The sequence below is a fragment of the Dasypus novemcinctus genome, chromosome 20 (genome assembly GCF_030445035.2).
Source record: "Dasypus novemcinctus isolate mDasNov1 chromosome 20, mDasNov1.1.hap2, whole genome shotgun sequence".
NCBI lineage: Eukaryota > Metazoa > Chordata > Mammalia > Cingulata > Dasypodidae > Dasypus > Dasypus novemcinctus.
This window is the reverse complement of record NC_080692.1, coordinates 43443786-43463853: the sequence shown is the minus strand read 5'-3', so window position 1 is coordinate 43463853 and position 20068 is coordinate 43443786. Positions and strand designations below refer to the sequence as shown.

The window sequence follows — 20068 nt, the reverse complement described above, 5'->3', positions numbered from 1 at the left end:
TTGGTCTCTAAAATTCTGTGGCTTATGAAAAATGTGACTATAAATCATCAGTTTGGCTTTTTCTTTTTATTATGACTTCCAAATGCTAGTATTGTAGGCTAAAATATGAGTTTTCTTTGTTTCAGCTATGCATAGCATGCTCATCAAATGATAGTGAAATATATTCCTGGAGAGAGAGCTAACAAGCAGAGGGCCTGGGATATGGAGTTGTTTTATTAAGTGAAATGTGTATAAGTGAAAATTAATACCATTGTTGGAGAGAGAACTTGCCATGATGTCAGCTTCATGTTTTTAAAACTGTGTAATAACCCAATAACCCAATTTTCGTATTTTTAAGTTAGCTGAACAAACCAAACAGAAGACAGACTGTAAACATGAAAACCACTTAAGAATGCACATTTGCTATGTTCTCATAATTTGCATCACTAATTGATTTTATCTGAATTCTGTTTGTGGTATTTCATAAGAAAAAACAACTGTTCAATAAAGAAAAACATTTTCTCATTAAGAGTAACACGTAGAAGCGCATAGAACTGCGGATGAAGAAACACCAACCGGGAAATGTTCATGGACTCGAGACAAAATCTATTTAACTCACTTGGTCCTTTCTGTCTTCAGGAAATGTTAAAGTAATAATAGATGATGAATTAAAGTTACTGAAAACGTCGAACTAACATATTTGACTTCTTTCCACAGTCTTCATGAATGCAGCAATTCCCATAGCGGCTGTTCTTGCTGTAAGACAATTTTTCTTGCTTTTGGAAATGGAGCCACATTGGGGTTTGTGAGTGATTTATGAACAAAAATATGTGGATGGTAGTGTACGTTACACCGCCCCTGCCCCTGCCATCTTCGTAGTCCCATCGCAGTAGTTCTAACCCAGTTGTTCCTTAACCACAACATTAAATGGACATTTTGAACCAGATCATTCTTTCTTTAGCTTTTTTTTAAAATAGAAAAGTTGTCGGTTTACAGAAAAGCATGCATAAAATAGAAAATACAGAGTTCTCATGTACCTCCCTATTAATAACACCTTGTATGAATGTGGCTCATTTGTCACAGGTCAATAAAGACCATTTTTTATAATTGTACTATTAACTATAGTTCTGAACCAGATAATTCTTTGTGGTAGGGGGATGTTAGGAGCATCCCTGGCTAGTAGCACCCCAGTTATGACAGTCAAGAATATCTGTAAAATGTTCCCTGGGGATCAAAATTAACACTGGTCAAGAACCTCTGTTCCAACCGCAGCGATGAGACATTCTTTAAGCAGGATGGTGCGAGGTCAACAAACAGAAGGTGCTGAATGACAATATTACATTTCAAACTAAAGTGACAAACCCAGCAGCTCGTATGATTTTTAGAAATGTAAAAGTCTTCATTGGACACCAGGATAGGCAGTTTTAGAAAAGATCCACGTTCTCATGGAAAAAAATTTAGTATTGTTTGGAAAGAGCCTGACTGGTTGGTAGAACATCAGGTTCACCTCCGAGTTATCCCCCTTGCTCAGCAATTTTATAGAAGTCAGTGTCCTAATCTGTAAATGGACTCCACCCTGCCCTTCTTCTGAATTTACTGCTAGGATGGCACGTAAATCATTAAGCACTCTACCGAACGTGGTATTGCTTTGCTTAGAGAGTAATTTGGATGAATTGCTTTCCTAGTTTCATTGGGCATATTAGCATAGCAGAATGTTAGGCTCGTAAAACTGAGCATAAGCATTTGTGAAACTCTGTCCATTTGTCTCTAAAGAACTCCTTTCTCTGCACAGACGTTTGTGACCCACGCCTACGCCAGCGGGAACAAACTCAAGCCTGCAGAGGCCTTTGCTTCGCTGTCCCTCTTCCATATCCTGGTCACACCGCTCTTCCTGCTCTCCACAGTGGTCCGATTTGCGGTCAAGGCCATCATAAGGTACGCACCGAGGGGTCTGCCACCCCAGCCTGGTTAGAGAAGTGACCTGTGCTCGTGGCGGTACATTGGAAGAGCGTAAAAGGCACTGCGCAGGGGTAACAGGTGCTAAGATTCTGGTATGCTGCTTTGCAGTCTTTTGTTTACTTCATCCACAAAATCATTATTTTTGTTTTTAATTTTGAATTTATGTGACCTTTGACTCCATTTCACTTATTATTATTTTTTCTTGTTGTCATTTTTCATCACTGAGATCTTATACACGACATTTAAGAGTTTTGGTGATATTCTGTTGTTTGGAAGTACACTGATTTATTTAATGATTTGCTTTTTGTTGGAACATTATTGACTGTCTCTTTTTTCCCACTAACATAAATAGCATGAAGGTAAACATCTGTTATCTTTGACCTTTTCTCTGATTATTGTTTTAAAATAGACTAGTTCTAATTGTGTGCACATCTTCAGGTCCTTGATGAATATGACATATTGCTTTCCACTGAAGCTGTAATGGATCAAAAAGTGTAATATTTTTTAGAAATTTTTATGAATATGGCTGTAATTTTTCCCATGAAGACTGTGCCTATACATACTTGCACCAACAGTGATAGAGAGTGTTCCCATCAATGCACATTCCTGTTTTAATTTTAGTCTAATCTGGAAAAAAAAAAATCCATGTTTATAGTCTCTGAAATTGGAAAGACTTACAGAACTACCCAGTAACTTGCTCACTTTAAATATGCTTCTGTCATGTTTCAAAGCAGTGTGGACTTCGTCTCAGACTTACAATTCCCCACAGCAGTAAAAGGAAGTGATAAGATGGTGACTATTCCCGCCCACTCTCTTCTTGTATTATACAAATAAGCATAGTACCAAACTACATTATTCTGAACTGGTTATGCCATAGTCCACAGGGTGTTATACTCTTTTACAAAAGAAGTAGTCTTAAAGTAGTATTTTACTTTTTCTGTAAGGTCTCATAAAACTTCACCTTGTTTTATAAGCAGTCAACATCATGTTTATATTGAAATGTAATCCTTGAAAGGAATGACCAATACTGAAGAAAAAGTGGAAAATTGAGGCCATTAAAGGAGGAAACATAGTTTTGCCATGGAACAATGCAGAGTGCCTCTTGTCAAGTCTTTTAAAATGATATCATTTTCCTGATGGCTACTTATTACTAAGAAAACTATTCTTTGATTTTCAAAATGCCTGACTCTCTAGTTTTTGGTAGTAGTTTATATTGGCTTAACAATGGCTTAAAGCCAAATAAAATTAAAATACGTGTAAACTGTCCTATTATAAAGCAAGTCCTGATAGGCTACGATAGTAATGTAACATGGTGGCAATCTTATTCTTTAAGACATGTCAAGAATAACCAAGTGTGGAGCCATTAGAGTTTAATGCTCAGGCCCTCTGGCCTCATCTGCCATCATTTTCTTTTCTTATTGTTCGTCCTTCTGAAAAGCATGCACAGTTCACTGACTGATTTTGGAAGCACCACTTCCAAATTAGGCAGTGCTGTAGAAGAGAAGCTACTTTAAACAATAAAATTTATAAATGGCCAGAGTCTTCTCTTTTGGAGATAACTTATAAGTTGATAACTTATAAGGGTGAACTCCTCTGAAATCAATCAACGGGGCTTGAGGAGATGCGTTGAAAACAAAACAAAACAAAAATTCCAGGGTTATTACCCAAATCCATTTAATTCTGCTGTAGCAAATCCTAGTACAGCTGCGAGTGGATAAAATTCCCTGTATATCTCTGCACAGCCCCCTTCCTTCCCTCCATCCCAGGGAAAAGGCATTTGCCAGTTTGATAAAGACCAGTCTGTTTTCAGGGCTCCAATCCAGAGTTCCCAAGCCATAGGCCGAATAGAATCTGCTTATAAAAACTTGCTATCTTAAAGTAAGTATCCATGGTTGATCTGTGGGTCTTCCAGAGACGGTTGGTCAACAGCAATGGCCCATCTTTTCTCCACTCTGTGGTGGTTCTGGGATCCCCAAATGAGCATTTCCCCAGTGTGGACTGGACTCGGCGTTTTCTTGTGTGTGGGAACCCGTGATCAGGCTGGAATGCCAGTTGGCCCGTAACTAGTTGAACGGCCTGTTTATAATCGGAGGCTTTGGTCAGCTGATGTTGAAGGCTCCTCTGCAGGGCTGTGGAAGCCCTAGGCTCTTTGCTATGTCTTTCAACGCATTCCGAAATCTGGTGTCTTAGACTGTGGTCGGGCACGCTCCCCAACTTGCATTATACGTCCATGTGACGTATCAACTTCTCTATCGGAGGACCGCCCAAAGCCATGTAGAAGTCTCTTCTATAGAACAGTCTATGCTTTCTATGCATTTTCTGTTAGTAAGAGAGTGGGACTATGTGTACACATAATGAAATGGAGGCAAGAAACAATTACAAGTCAGGTGTTTCCCCTTGTATCCCCTGCACCCCGCACCATTTGAGATTTCTAGACATTCTGTGATGAAGTAATCTAGTCTACATTTGCAGAGTAGAGAGAAGAAATGGAAAGAAAATGTCCCTATTATCTGAAATCGTCAAATGTTTGAAATAAGAGTGATTTTTCAGGGTGCTTGCCTCATTTTCCACTTTGCTTTATTTGTAAGGAAAGAATTTACACGTTTTGCTTTCCTGGAGGAGAATGTAAGGATAATCTCCAGCTGATATGTTGTGTCCTTTATAAATAACGTGAGTTTAGGTTTCTGGTATTTGATATAAAATGCAACATCTATGTCCAAAGATATGATTTGCCAAGGGAAAAAGGGAGAAACAAATCCTTTGCTTTGTTGGAAAATGACTCTTTGTCTCTTCTCTCATGTACTTCCCAAAGGAATGGATGCTTGGCTGGTCTATTGCGTTTACCTTCAATCAAATAAATTGTTACTGATATTTGTCATAGAGCATGCTTACATTTTGGCCTGGTCTTCGTATTTCAGTTTACAAAATTTTGTAGTTTCTACAAGAAAAACATGTAGCTGCCAGTAACAAAATCAGTTATTCCCAATTAATATAGCACCTCTCCAAGGTTCTCAAGCTGTATTTAAACACTCAAAGTGAAACTAGAGAAGTGAAAAAAATAACAAGTGTAACTAACATCATAAATATTTTTGTGAATTATCTAAACAAATGAAAGTTAGTAAAATACTAAACTCTAAGCTTGGTGGCAGCAGGATATCAAACTAGTATCCAATATACCTGCTTCCAAATTCTGGCATTGCCATGGGATTCTCGTTATTTGATCTTGGGAATGTTACTTATAATTTCTATAGTTCAGTTTCCTCCGTGTCAAATTAGCACAGCAGTATCTCCTCTTATGGAGGTTGAGAGAATTAAATGAGAGAATAAGTTAAAAGTGGCCCGCGTATTGCCTAAATATTTTAAGTGTTTTACAAACCCTTATTTTACTAATTTACTACCATTTTACTAATCTCCATCTCTTGCCTCTGCGAGAGATCCTCTGTGGGTCTGTATTCATTCATTAATGCTTCCCAGGCACATTGCTAGGCATAAAGGATTGCAGAGATGAAAGGCAGAGTGAAATCTGCCAGGAGTCTGCAGTCTAGTTGGAGACCCCAGGAAGGGAAACTCATTAAAACCTGGTTTGTCATGCTCATATAGAGCTCTGTACAGAACGCCACGGGCCCAGGGAGGAAGCTCTTGGAAACTTATTGAGGAAGAAGGGAGACAGCCTGTCAGTGAAGGTTTGGAGAAGGTAGTAGTTTCTTCATAAAATGTTAAAAAATAAGTAAAGGCGCTCTCTTTGCCTGGAGGAACCTGCCTCTACATCTTGGATGTGTAATTCTTTTCCTTTTCTTTCATTTCTCAATAAACTCTTTTACTGGCCTAAGAAACTGGCATGTTCTTAAATTTTTTAATGCAAATAAAAACCAACAGGGAAGCGGACTTGGCCCAGTGGTTAGGGCGTCCGTCTACCACATGGGAGGTCCACGGTTCAAACCCCGGGCCTCCTTGACCCGTGTGGAGCTGGCCCAAGCGCAGTGCTGATGCACGCAAGGAGTGCCCTGCCACGCAGGGGTGTCCCCTGCGTAGGGGAGCCCCACGCGCAAGGAGTGCACCCCATAAGGAGAGCCGCCCAGCGTGAAAAGAAAGTGCAGCCTGCCCGGGAATGGCGCCCACACGGAGAGCTGACACAACAAGATGATGCAACAAAAAGAGATACAGATTCCCGTGCCACTGACAACAACAGAAGCGGACCAAGAAGAACACGCAGCGAATGGACACACAGCAGACAACTGGGGGGGTGGGAGGAGAGGGGAGAGAAATAAATAAAATAAAATCTTTAAAAAAGGAAAAACCCAACAAAGAAAACCAAAAAAAGTAGAATCAGGCCAGTTGAAGAAAGAGGGAAAACATGTTCTAGCAGAAGGAGCAGTATATGGAAGAGGCGGATGCGAATAAGTAGATGAAAGAGCATGACGTTCAGTCAACTGAAAGTAGTTGAGTCTGTTGGAGAAAAGGTTCTGACGAGTTTCAGGGCAGATTCAGGAGAGTAAACTCCTGATGAGCTTGTGCACACTCTGAGGGATGCTGGGGCAATGGGGCACTAGTTAGGATTTGAGGGAGAGGACTGCTGTGGTTAGATTAGCATTTTAAAAATATGGCCATGCTAGTGTCGTGGAAATTGCTTCACCTTTGGTTGAGAATTGTGCATTTTCCGTTATTGTTTTGCCTCCGTGATTTCTGAAAGGACCCTCTATGAACAAGAAGTGCTTTTAGTAGAACCCATTCATTCATTCATCAGACATTTTCTTGTGGAATTACTATATGATATTTTAGTCATTGGATTGCTTTTAAGGAATTCTCTCTAGTGGGAGAGACATGGAATCCAAATCAGCAGTAACCAAACAATGATGAAATAGTGGCACAAGCAGGCCCCTCAGTCAGAAAGCCTAGAAGGGATGGGGTAGTGCTGGGATCCGCTGCCGTTCATTGGAGCTGGAGTTCTGAAGTGGGGTGTCATGGAAGGGAGAAAAGCTTGGGGCTCGTGGCTCCCTCAGGTCCGGAGAGAATGGGCCTCATTTATATTCCACAAAAGCTTCAGTAAGATTTGCGTGTGTACAAGAAAAGTGAAATGGAGACTAGAACCAACTGCCTTTGCTTAAATGTCTGAATCAGTGGTTTATTCCTTCCTTGATTAGCCACACATGTTCGTTGACCAAGGTGCACAGGCACTGCTAGACTTGGAGTTACAAAGGCAAACGAGCCTGGGCCGGCACTGTGCTTTGAGTGCAGGCACAGGGCAAGACTGTTGAAAAGACTTGGACTGTGTAGATGAGCTTCCTAAAAATTAAATCTCTTCAAAATACAAGAACAGAATGATAATTAATATCTAGAGGCGGCAGACTTGGCCCAGTGGTTAGGGCGTCCGCCTACCACATGGGAGGTCCGCGGTTCAAACCCCGGGCCTCCTTGACCCGTGTGGAGCTGGCCCATGCACAGTGCTGATGCATGCAAGGAGTGCGCTGCCACGCTAAAGAAAGTGCAGCCTGCCCAGGAATGGTGCTGCACACACAGAGAGCTGACATAACAAGATGACGCAACAAAAAGAAACACAGATTCCCGTGCCACTGGCAACAACAGAAGCGGACAAAGAAGACACAGCAAATAGACACAGAGAACAGACAAAGAGGGTGGGGGGGGGGAGGGGAGAGAAATAAATAAATAAATCTTTTTTTAAAAAATCTAGAAATGTCAAGGGGAGTAACTGCTGTTTAAGATCATAAAATGCCCTTTGATAAGGCATTTCTAACTCTTTCAAGTCTATATGGTCAGGCTTTGCTTACAAAGACCTACAAGGAATGTCCAAGCCAAAGAGGTTCAGCTCAAACAATCATCTCTTCTAGTTCCCTGGAAATGCAGTTTGGAAGCTGATAGTTATACTGCCGCAATGGATTCTATCTACCTTTATGTTTCTGATGAAGGGAGGCAGTTTCTGTGGCAAGCAAGGCCAAAGCGCTTAATGATCATAGGCAACAGACTGAATTAAATTTACTTTCTTCACTTTATTAGTCTGTCACAAAGAAACAAACCGGGCAGACCTGTCTGGAGGCACCTAATTTGACAACAAGCGCCAGAGAAATTTTTAAATATATAGCTTTTATCTTGGATATATGCTTTCTAGTTTCCTGTAGATAATGCTACATGTACCAAGCTCATCTGTCCGCTTTCATCATCCTAACATGCTAATAGGAGCATTTCTTTTCCTTTGCAACTTCACGGAATTTTTCCCTGGTGAATTCTTTTTATTTATAGGAGGACGTTTTCAAGCCATGCTGTTGTTTTGTTTACTTAGCTTTGCTTTTGAGCCTATCGCACTGATTTAAGAGAATTAGAATGGGAGGGTAAGTGGGCCATGGAGTGGCTTGCCCAATGTGAGACCAATGTGACCCAATGTGAGAGTAAAGAATGTGTGCAAACCATTCTTCTAGAGCAGGGCTTCTCAAACTTTAATGTGCTGAGGAAGCACCTCTGGTTCTTGTTAAAATGCCCATTTTGATTCAGAAGGTCTGGGATGGCGGCTGAGATCCTCCATTTCTAGTAAATTCTTGGGTGATGCTGATGCTTCTGGGGCTCGAATGACACACTGAGTAACAAAACTCTAGAGGACCTTCTCCTTACCAGGTTCGGAAAATGTAAGTAATTAGTAGTGCAAGAGCAAGGAGAGTAGAGTGGTCGTGGCCTCGAGGGTTAGACACCTAGCTTTTAATCCCAGAGCTGTGATTTCTATGCTAAGTGGCTTTGGGCAGGTTGCGCAATCTCTCTGCACCTTGCTTCTAATTGTAAAATTACAATAAGAGCACCCATCTCATTGGCATTGTAAGTTTTTGTTCACCCTGTTCCTAGTTCCTCTCCAACTCCACTGTCTCTGACAATACTTGTAAAAAATTTTTGCGGAGGAAATCTTTGCAAATTTCCTCTGCAAAGGATCGACTGATTTTGGGGTGATCAACTCAGCCTGGTTTTCTGGGACTTTTCTGGTTTTAGCACTGAAAGTTCTGTGCCTCAGTCCCAAGCAGGGAAGGACACTTGGTCATTCTCACTGAATACCCCGCTGGTTTGAGAAATGACCCTCGGAGGCAGTTCATGCAGTCTGCTGCTGAGTGGGGAACAAAATTAAATTTATTTAACTAGAACTTCGGAGGTGATGATTTTCTTCTTAACACTTACTTTGCATTTCCTTTTTGCAGTGTTCAAAAGCTGAATGAGTTCCTCTTGAGTGATGAGATTGGTGATGACAGCTGGCGAACTGGGGAAGGTTCTCTTCCTTTTGAATCCTGTAAGAAACACACAGGGGTTGTAAGTACTGTTCCTTGTTATGTTCGCTGTAAATGGGGACCCAGCAGAATGGATGGCTCAATATGGGTGCAATTAGGAAAATTGTACGCTGTATTTTTAAACCTATATAAAGAAAGATGACCACCTACTTCTACGACAAGCCTCACAAACTTAAAATCAATTAATGAATGTATTAAAAAATGAAATGAGTATCCCAAGAAAGCACATGTTCAGTTCAAAAGGAAATTGAGAGGGAGCAGGTGTAGCTTAGTGGTTGAGTGTTTGCTTCACATGTACAAGGTTCCAGGTTCGATCCCTGATACCTCCTTATAAAAGGAGGGGGCGGGATTGAGAGACTATTTAACCTGCGCTTTCTACAAAGATAATTTTTTAAAAAATAGGTTACTACTCTTGCACTATATTCTTATAATATCTTTTAGCTGTATTGCAATTTATGGTTAGAAAATACTTTCTGATGTATTATGACTTTTATATTACATTATCTAATATGTTTATTTTCCAGGTGAATCTATGAGGTTTGCAGTTGGTGTGACATAAATAAAGTCATAAGATTAGCAAGTGGCATAGCCAGAATTAAATTAGTCTTGTAACTCCTCCAGTTGTTGATGCATCCATGCCACAAATATTTACTCAGTATCTATGTAAAGTCTGGAAACATAGTGACTATTCTTTTGTCATGTATTGTAAGTTACATCAATAAGCTGTTTAATATGTATTCGTCTATGTTTCCAGACTTGTAGACCGGCCTGTGCTTTGTGGGATGTAACTGTGAGCAAGGCAGGCAAGCTCCAGAGCTGGCTTTCTAGAGGGAGGAGTTGAATGACCAATCAATAAATGAAATAATTTTGGTTAGCGAAGAAAATAGATCAGGGGATTAGAGAGTGACTGGGATCCTTGAAGCAGGCAGTCACTTCCCAGAAATCCTCTCTGAAGAGCTGGCAGTTGAACTGAGGCCCAAGGGAAGAATAGGTACTTGCCCTGTGGAGATCTGAGCAAGAGTGTTCGAGGCAGAAGAGCTAGCAAGTGCAAAGGCCCCGAGGCAGGAACTAATTGGTGTGTTCGGGGAACAGAGGGACACTATGGTTGGAGTCTGGTGAAGAGTTTGGCGATGAGGAAAGGACAATGACCGAGGGTCTTGTAGAACATGGGAAGGGTTTGGATAGTATTCACATGCAACTGGAAACCCCTGGAGGGTTTTAAAATAGAAACTAATATAATTTTGTTTATGTATATTTTTAAAATCACTTTGGCTACTAGGTGGAGAGAAGTCTATGGGGGCAAGAGAAGAATTACACAGGTCAGTTAAGAGGTCACTTTAATGATGTAAGCAGGAAATAATGGTTGAGATGAGAGTTTCCATTGTGATTCTGGTGGACATGGAGAAAAGTGATCAAAGTCGGTATACATTTTTGAGGCTGAGCTGGTAAAGTCTTGCTGATATTGGATGTGTGTGGAGCGGGGAGGGGTGAAGGAGGAAGAGGTTGACGTGACTGCTGGGTGGAGGGTGGGGTTGGGAACTGAAACCAGGCTGGTGCTGAGGTGGAATCAAGAGGTATATTTTACACATAATTTTAAGATATTTATTAGACATCTAAGAAGGCAGAGGTCAGTGTTAGAAATATGGATTTAGGAGTCCTCAGTCTTTGGTTGATATTTAAATCCATGAGACTGGATTATACCACTTTCCAGAAAATTCTAAAGGAAGCCTTTAAAAGTAATGTGTATAATTCTTAACAGTAAAGAAGAAAAATGTTATTCCAAAATGAGTCATGAGCTGTGATTAGTTATCCATATTAGTATCAGAGAAAATTATGAATATATTTATCATTCATGTGACCAAACAAAAACCTACACGTAATCTGACTGGAATGGATTGGGCCTCGGGAAGTCTTTACCTGGAAGCCAGTCTATGGTAAATTTTTATTCACACCATGTTTAAAAGTGTGAAAAAAAATATTTAAGATGAGCTTTTGGCTATGGCTTTTATGGAGATGGATTGATTTATTACTTGTACTTTCTGCTAAATCTTTTATCGAGCGGTTGTGATTTGGTCCGAGGAGGAACGACCACCCATGCTTATATCCCCTGGAGTCACCAGGCCTCAAAATGCTTTTGCTATTACGTGGCCATGGACACAAAGAAAACAGTACATTAAAAAGTGTCTACACATTTAGGCCGCAGGGGAGTCAAGTATATGATTAGAACCAGCCTCACGCTTTGGATGATCCAAGACTACCAAAGCTCTTACGAGATCATCTTTCAGAGGTGTGTGGACACACAGTGGGGTGACCTCAACAAAGGGGATGCAGAAGACCATGCTGGTGGCATTAGGGAAATTTGAAGACCCTTGTAGTAGATGAGGGACAGAAGAACATTTGAACCGAGAAAAGGTGTTTGGAAGGAAGAAAGAATCCTCTACAAAAGCCTCCAATATCTCCAAGGTTATTGAAACCAGACCGGACCTCTGATGTCGTTCGGGGTTGTTCATCTCCGCTGATAAGCCAAACCACAAACGACAAACTGTAGAATGAAAACTCCTTCTTGAGAGGGTTTAAGATGCTTTGTATTCTGTGAAAACTTAGAGTGAAGTGGTTTTGGCTGTAGAATCTCCATGGAGAATTAGTGACATTCTAGAGCCAAAGTCTCTTCAGATTACATCTGTGGCTCTTCGGCAAATCTCTGTCAGCACGTTTCCTCCTCCCACCCTCTTCTCAGTTTTGTGAGGAGAATGTAGTCATTCCTTCCCAACCTCTGGGACAATCCTGCTGTAGAATTGAGGACTCCAGAAGACAAGGAGCTTTAGTGCAGGTATACACCTATGCTAAAACATACTTGTCTTAAAGGATAGCGATTTCCTAAAACATCTCGTGGACTATGGTTCCAGGGCCATCTTTTAGGAGTGGGAAATAAAACGAAAATAAAATCTCCTCTGTGTTTTAGCTAAAATGTATTAAGTCTATCCTATGTGACAGAACAACTGCGAATATTTTACTTTCAATCTCCATGGCTTTTGAATCTGTGTATTTATTTGCATGTAGCCTAGCAATGTACTGTTTGATAGTCTGACCTTGTATTGATACACCAAATGTTGGAAATTGGAGGAGCAATATCCTGTTTGAATGTGTGCTTACTCTTTGACTGAGAACAGCTCTATAACTTGAGGATAGATGAGATTGTTCTAAAATATTTATGGATCTCCTTAAGAAACAATATATACCTTTGGGCAAAACATCCTTCAATCTTTATATTTTTTTCACTCCCCAGTAGATTCTGCGGTGACGCTAGCTCCGTGTAGCAGGTTCAAAACCCCGTGCTTGAAGGATCACTGGTAATGCACTGTGGGAGCATTTACACTCCCCGTGGCCCCACAGGGGATTCTCTTTTGACCTGGAGTCATTCTGATTTCCTTTCTGCATGACACACAGTGTTTTCTCTTTACTTGGGTAAATTTAGCCATATCGCTGCAGAAAGCAAATCCAAAACCTAACTTGGGTCTCAGTACTTTAACTTTTTTCCCTTGTAGGTACCACATCTTCCTATTTTCATTTTTCTTAAGAGGGTTGTGAATTAGGTTCAAAATTATAACGACTTTATTTCATTATCATTTGCTCTTATTTGGGGGGAGAAGCCACACTGAAGTAATTAAAAGATGACAGTCAGTTATCTATTTCTTTTTTCTTGGAATTCAAGGGAAGAAGTAGCATTGTGAGTCAATGTTCAGTAAAACCTCTCTTTTTTTTTTCCATAATGCTTCAACTTGTGTTCTTTTCCACTTGGAATGCAACAGTCGAAAACTATAAACAGGAAACAGCCTGGAAGATATCACCTGGACAGCTATGAGCAGTCGACGCGCCGTCTACGTCCTGTAGAGACAGAGGATATTGCAATAAAGGTTACTTTATTTCACGGATTCTTATGTGAATAGGAACATTTATGTTACTATTTTATGGTGAATTTCTGAGAAAGTGTCCTAAATCACGTCTCAAAATTCTCTTTTCAACAGTGGTCATTAATCCTAATCACGTTTTACAAATATTCTGAGGAGTTTGTAATTCTCTTCTTCCTCATCTCCCAACCACAGTTTTTGCCTCCAGCATTAGAGCTAGAGAATGAACCTTTCTTTTGAACCTATGTCACCAGTACCCGATATCTTTTTCTGGTACTTTTATATTTCTCTATCAAGTAAATTGATTTATCGAGGACACCAGTATCATAAATCTAATTCTTAAGGAAATAAATTAGGTAGTAATTGCCTAGAAGGAAAGGCTTAGACCAGTGCTACATGTCTTCACGCAGCTTCCCAATCTTGCTTTGATCTTATTTCATACAGTCCTTGTACCTCCCCAGGCATGCGGGGCGGCCGGGGAACCCAGGCTGGGACGTGAAGGCTGGGATAAGCCCCCAGGAAGGGGGAACAGATGCCTCTAGCAGTCAAGGACCTCTGGACTAGAGGCCTTTTAGTGTTGGAAACCAGCCCTTCTAGAAATCCAGCTACAGTTTGTGCTCCAGGCTATTTACACGGCGCCACTCATTCCAGTGGGGGAGAGGCAGGGCTGGTGGGTGGGTTGCAGAGCCAAGAGCTGTGTTCATCTCTCTCTCTCCTCAATACCTGATGCAAGGCCTGTGCCATGAAGGGCGCTTACCACTGGAGCAAATGTGTTATTGGATGAAATAAGCTAATGCTAGTCCTACCTCTGCCATTAGTTTGGTGTGTGACTTTTTTGGCATATTACTTTGCCTGTCTGAGCCAGGGTTTTCCTTTCTTAAGGAGGAGATGCCGTTTTAGCAGTCTTATTTGGTGGATAAAATGGTATCTCATGTGAATTTTAAAGTGCCGTGCTGGTTCTCAACCTTGGCTGTACATTAGAATCACCTAGAAAGTTTTTTAAAAGTACATGTTTGGGGAAGCGGATGTGGCTCAACCAGTTGGGTGCTCACCTACTGCATGGGAGGTCCCAGGTTCATACCAGCACCTTCTAAAAGAAGATGAGCAGACACCACCCCTGACGCAAAGAGCAGATGCCACAAGCCAGCAGATGCTGCAGCCCGCAGGGAGCAGAGTGCTCCAGGCGTTGGGCACTCGCCTCCCATGTGGGAGGTCCCAGGTTAGGTTCCAGGTGCCTCCTGGAGAAAGCGAGCAGACAATGAGCAGGCAGAAGAGAGAAGCATGGAGGGGAGAGGGAGTGTGGATAAATAAAGACAAATAAAATCAATAAATAAATCTAAGAAAAACTGGACCGTAACCTTTGTAAAAAAATAAAAAAGAAATGTGTTTGCAGCCTGAGGATCACTTTTTTTAAAAAAGCTCTAATCGTTCCACAGGCAATTTCTTTTGATTTGTCCAGTATCCACTCTGACAACCATGTAACTCTCTAATAAATTTTGATGTCTTTTAGAACAAGTTCTCAAACCTTGTTTTTCTTGTCAAGTATCTCAGCTAGGTTTGGCCCTTTGGGGGAAAGACACTTAGGAGCACTGGGCTTTTCTCTCGGAGTTCCTACTTCTTCTATTGTGACTTGGTTGTTCCTGATTTGTTTGTTGGGTGATTTCCCGAGGTCAATCAGCTAGGATTTTACTTCACAGGGTAGGCGTTTGAGACTATTTTATCAATGGCAGGAGGGAGTGGAAGTATATAAATTGCAGCCAGAGGTGTTAACTTGAGCCTCCTCCATTCTTCTTCTTTTTTTTTTAAAGATTTATTTATTTATTTCTCTCCCCTTCCCCCCCAACCCGGTTGTCTGTTCTCTGTGTCTATTTGCTGTGTCTTCTTTGTCTGCTTCTGTTGTTGTCAGCGGCACAGGAATCTTTGTCTCTTTTGTTGCATCATCTTGTGTCAGCTCTGCGTGTGTGTGGTGCCATTCCTGGGCAGGCTGCACTTTCTTTCATGCTGGGCGGCTCTCCTTACGGGGCGCACTCCTTGCGTGTGGGGCTCCCCTACGCAGGGGACACCCCTGCGTGGCAGGGCATTCCTTGCGCGCATCAGCACTGCTCATGGGCCAGCTGCACACGGGCCAGGGAGGCCCGGGGTTTGAACCGCGGACCTCCCGTGTGATAGATGGACGCCCTAACCACTGGGCCAAGTCTGCCGCCTCCATTCTACTTGTTTCATAAGAGAAATTGCGGGTTGAGCGAACAATCATGTGTGAAATACAGGATTCCCATATGCCCCCCCCCTTTATTAACACCTTGCGCTGGCATGGTATATTTGTTACAACTGATAAAGACACATCTCCATTTCTCTCCAGAGGAGGTTATTTCCTCTTTGACCTCTGAGCCGCACCAAGTCAGGAGGTGACATTGCATTCTTCTAGTTCTTCCCTGCTGCTTTCCAACTACGTCTTCCCCTCTCACACTCTCGTGAAGCCATGGCACTGTCTACCTGTTCTTGAACCTGTTATCAGAAGACCTCATGATCACTCCTCCACCTCCATTGAACGTTTCGGTTCCTGTTTCCTAGTCTACCTTTCTACCATAGTATGTGCCATCGTTGGATGTGATTTTGACTTTCAAGAGCACAGGCTGTCTAGCATCCCAGCCTGGAAATCCTTTCCTCTACCTTCACTCCAGCTCCACACCCTCCTGTGTCCATACTTGGCCATTGCTCCCCCTCTGAAACCTTAAACTCTAATGTACAAGTTAGTTACTGACCACTAAATCCTGACCCTCCAGCTTTCTCAAGTGTTAACCTTCACTGTTTTTGTTTTTTTTTAACCCCCTTGAAAATTCCAGTAGCTCATTAGTAACTTTGTAAGCAATCCAAGCACATGCCGCCTCCACTTCTGTAACCAGGCCTCTTGAGTGCCTGGAGAAAATGACACAATGGTGCAATTTGGTCGAGTGACAAATTTATTATCTCCAACTCAGCTGACCATCAGGAGTTCTTGGCATTCCTTTTACATACCTCTCATCAGTATTATTTTCCATAACCTATAGTAGCTAGTCCACTGTCACCACTGCTTTCCCACATGCTCCTTTCTCTGTTAGCCTCCTCCTTCTGCAGATAACCGTAGCTCCCCGGTCAGTGAAAACACAGAGGTTGTCATGTGGGAATACACTCAATTCCATGCCAGACCTCATCTGTATTTGCATCTCATCTTGGCTCCTTACCTGCTGTCTCAGAGAAAGAAAAGATGCTGTCGCATCTCTCTGAGGGAGACTTAGCCAAGGGATCTTAAATCTCTGCCCCAGCCAACTCTATTCAAAGTTTCCCACAACACCATTCATTGTTTTCTAATCCTGGGTCTTTTCTTACTCTGGTTCTTTACCCAAAATCCCTTCAATGAAATTCACTCTATTTTCTAAAACTTGCTAAAAAGCCTCTTCTTCCAAGAAGTTTTAGGGCTCATCCCTGACATGAATGATTTCCTTTCTGAATTGCAATTGCACTTATTGTCAGTCTCTTCTATTTGCTACTTAGCCCATATTCTCTTGTATTTTACTTATTTGTGTTCATGGTTTATTTACTCAGCTGACTGCAAACTCCTATTTGCCTACACCAGTCCTAACCCAGTGTCTCATGCAGATTGGGTGTTCAGGAAATATTTGTGGAGCAATCAATAATTAGGCCCTTCCAAGCCACTCTTCTTGCCTGACTAAGTCATGCTTATTGCCGTGGAGATTATTAAATGCCATGCCACACATTTTCAAAACTACAGAAAATTTACATGGAAAAACCTTTGCAAGCAGAGTTTTTTTCTTTTTAAATTGTGAATTTTATGAAGACTGATTTAAGGTTATATTAAGTTACTATTTAGCCATCGCCAATCTGTATCACAAAACTAAACAAGAGTATGCTTAGAAATGTCATCACCTGTGGTTTTGAAATAAAATCTTACTTTGTGATCAGATTGCATCTTTATTTTTTTCTTTCCACTGATTTTTCAGGTGCCCTTCTTCCCCTGTATGTGTCTAGTCTGTCCTTCCAGCTCTAGGAATCTACTATTCCTCCTTTCCTTTCCCAGTGTTGTAACTGTTAAGCTAGTGAGTCCTCTGGAAGCCTGTTAAAACAAATAGATTGCTCGAGTCATTGGCGTGTCTTGTGAGTGTCGCTGGTGGTTGGGGTTTACACTGCAAGCAGTGTTGCCTCATTTCTGTGCTCTATTTTCCCCTTTGCTTTTTCTTCGAAGTTCAGTGAGCAGAGATAAATCCACACCACTCACAGAACTCATTCATTACGAAACCCTCCTCAGCAAAGGAGCGATTTTTTCGGAGCAACTCGTAGTTATTTATATTCTAGCTCTCCATCGACAGGAGTCTCAGAATTGCCTAACAGTGAGAAAGTAATCAATGAAGGATTATATCGAAAAAAATATTTTGGATGACTGTTTTTTTAAAAATGTACACCTGTAAATGATCCAATAATTCCAAAATTTCAAGCAAAATTGCCATCATTTTTTATCTTCTTCAGTTTCGTTCTTTTTCATTTATACCACTAAATACTTGTAACTAATTAGAATCCAATCACTGTGTGCTCTATCTTGTGTTGAAAGTTTTTCAGCACTTCAAAATGAAAATGTATTTTAATTGGAATAATCCTCTAATGCCACCTTTATACATAATTTTATTATTTAATTTCTGCATTCTTCTTCTGTAGGTCACAAATGGATACTTCTCATGGGGCAGTGGTTTAGCGACATTATCCAACATAGATATTCGAATTCCAACAGGTAAGAGTCATTTGAAACTAATTTTTTAAACAACTTTTTATTGTGATAACATATATCAAGTCAAAATTTCCCGATGAGTTACTTAGTGTCCATTTACTGATCTGTGACTAAGCAATAGGGTACCTGTTTTCCCATTTTGCTTGAGAAAGGATTTTAAGAGAGTATATGTGAAAATTTTCTATCACTGAGGAAGACTGAAGAAGCTGTCAATATATTTAAAGTTCAAATCCCCAATAATTTTTGTAAATAATTTCAAAATGTCTGGATAATTGAATGGAAATGTTTTAGATCAGATCCAATTGTCAGTAGCTTAGATTTTTAAAATTATAAGTGCAAATCAAAATTTGGGGAAGACATCTTAATAATTTGAGCAAAAACACTTTCATTCTTATTGATCTATTTTAGTGAAAACTGCCTTGTTGTTCTGAATCATCTGAATAATAAAGCCAAAGCTAATCTAGAGGACTGTACAATTACTCCACTCTTCACTTACATTAGCCATTTTCATAGTATTAAAATAAATAAATCAAGACCTATATATTTTAATTTCTTTCCTTTTCCAGAAAGGCTTATGTACTAGGAAAAGGAACAGCCTAGAATACCTTTTTGCTGGAGACTAAAACTGGGCTCTTGGTTATGAAACACGTCTTTTATTTTGCTAAGTGATTTCCATCACATCTGTTATTGCCCTTTGTTTCATTTTGCTAGGTCAGTTGACCATGATTGTGGGCCAAGTGGGATGTGGAAAGTCATCTCTTCTCCTTGCCATCCTTGGTGAGATGCAGACACTGGAAGGAAAAGTTCATTGGAGCAAGTATGTGTATTTTTGATAGGTTTCTATTGCTCTGTGATGATCTCCAGGAAAGAAATTAGAGTAGAAGATTCCCATGTTATGAGTCTTAGGACCCCTCAGAAATAAGCACACCTTTTCATTTATTTAATTAATTGAATTTATTTATTTGAGGTGCCAGGGCCAGAGATTGAACCCAGAACCTTATATGTGGGAAACCGGCACCACATCAGCTCCCCTGAGTTGGTCTTTTTGTTTGTTTGCTTGTGGTTCATTTTGTTTTGTTTTGTTTGGAGGCACAGGGAACCAAATCCGGGACCTCCCATGCGGGAAGCAGGTGCTTAACTGCTTGAGCCACATCCACTCCCTTATTTATATATTTATTTATGTATTTTTAATTAGTGGAAACCTAAAGTGTCATAAATTAAAAATTTCAAGACAATTTATTATGAAGGTTTATAGTAGTATCTAGTACTGCTTCTGAGATAAAAGTAGGGTTGGAATTGGAAAGATAGATTTTTAAAGTTAAATGGGTAACACTCAGAGAAATAACTTAAAAATTCATTTTTCTATAAAAGAGTATATGGAAAACTTGCATTATGTATAAAGCCCAAAAGAGAGCCTTAATGGTTCAGTGTTCAGACAAAAAATAAAATAAAATCGTCTCTCACAAAAATCTCCCTAAGAGGCTGAGAAATCAACCATTTCTCTGCACACCAAATTTAAAGGAGCTACTAGAGTTATTTAGGAAGTAGCAGCTAGGGGTTTGGGTAGGTCAGCCTAATGTGCTGTGTAACTCTAAAGACATGGGCACGGAGTGGCTAACATGGTGCTCCCTCTAGGTTTTTCAGTGGTTGGCTTGGGTCTTCAGAGCACATTGACTCAGAGCCATAGTGTTACACACTTGTGTAATAATGAGTAACTCTTATTTATTTGATTTAGCCTGCCTAGGGACCGCACCATAAGTTTGAGTAAATTGGCTATAGTTTATCCAAAAAGTTAGACGGTAGACCACTTGTTCTCAACCAGCATCATGGTTGACTGATATCGCCTCCTGGAGACATTTCGGCAATATCGGGGGGCATTTTTGGTTTTCCCACTGGGGAGGTGGACTGCCACTGCCGTAGCTGGTGGAGGACAGGGGTGCTGTTAAACATCCCACAGGTGCAGGCAGCCCCCACAACCCGCAATTACCTGGCCCCGAATCTCCCAAGGTTGGGGAACCCTGCTCTAGAGTGATGGGCAGTTTTTATCTTGTTATTTTTGTGTGCTTTGTATTGTGGATTCTTTCTTTCTTTATTCTTTCATTTTACCTACCATCATTATTTCCATTGTGGCTTAGTTCTGATGTTTATGTACACAGACATCTCTCAAG

At 40.8% G+C, this 20068-nt stretch overlaps 1 protein-coding gene across 7 annotated transcripts in view; it reads left to right on the top strand.

Moving 5' to 3' along the window:
- Nucleotides 1-20068, top strand: part of ABCC9 (ATP binding cassette subfamily C member 9) — a 131194-nt gene that overhangs the window by 37057 nt on the left and 74069 nt on the right. For all 7 annotated transcript variants that reach the window (XM_058282878.1, XM_058282882.1, XM_058282879.2 and 4 more), the window contains 6 exons: nucleotides 697-737; nucleotides 1772-1914; nucleotides 9129-9237; nucleotides 13025-13129; nucleotides 17831-17903; nucleotides 18612-18717. In XM_058282878.1, the coding sequence (XP_058138861.1) occupies nucleotides 697-737; nucleotides 1772-1914; nucleotides 9129-9237; nucleotides 13025-13129; nucleotides 17831-17903; nucleotides 18612-18717 (577 nt within the window). The remainder of the gene's footprint in view (nucleotides 1-696; nucleotides 738-1771; nucleotides 1915-9128; nucleotides 9238-13024; nucleotides 13130-17830; nucleotides 17904-18611; nucleotides 18718-20068) is intronic.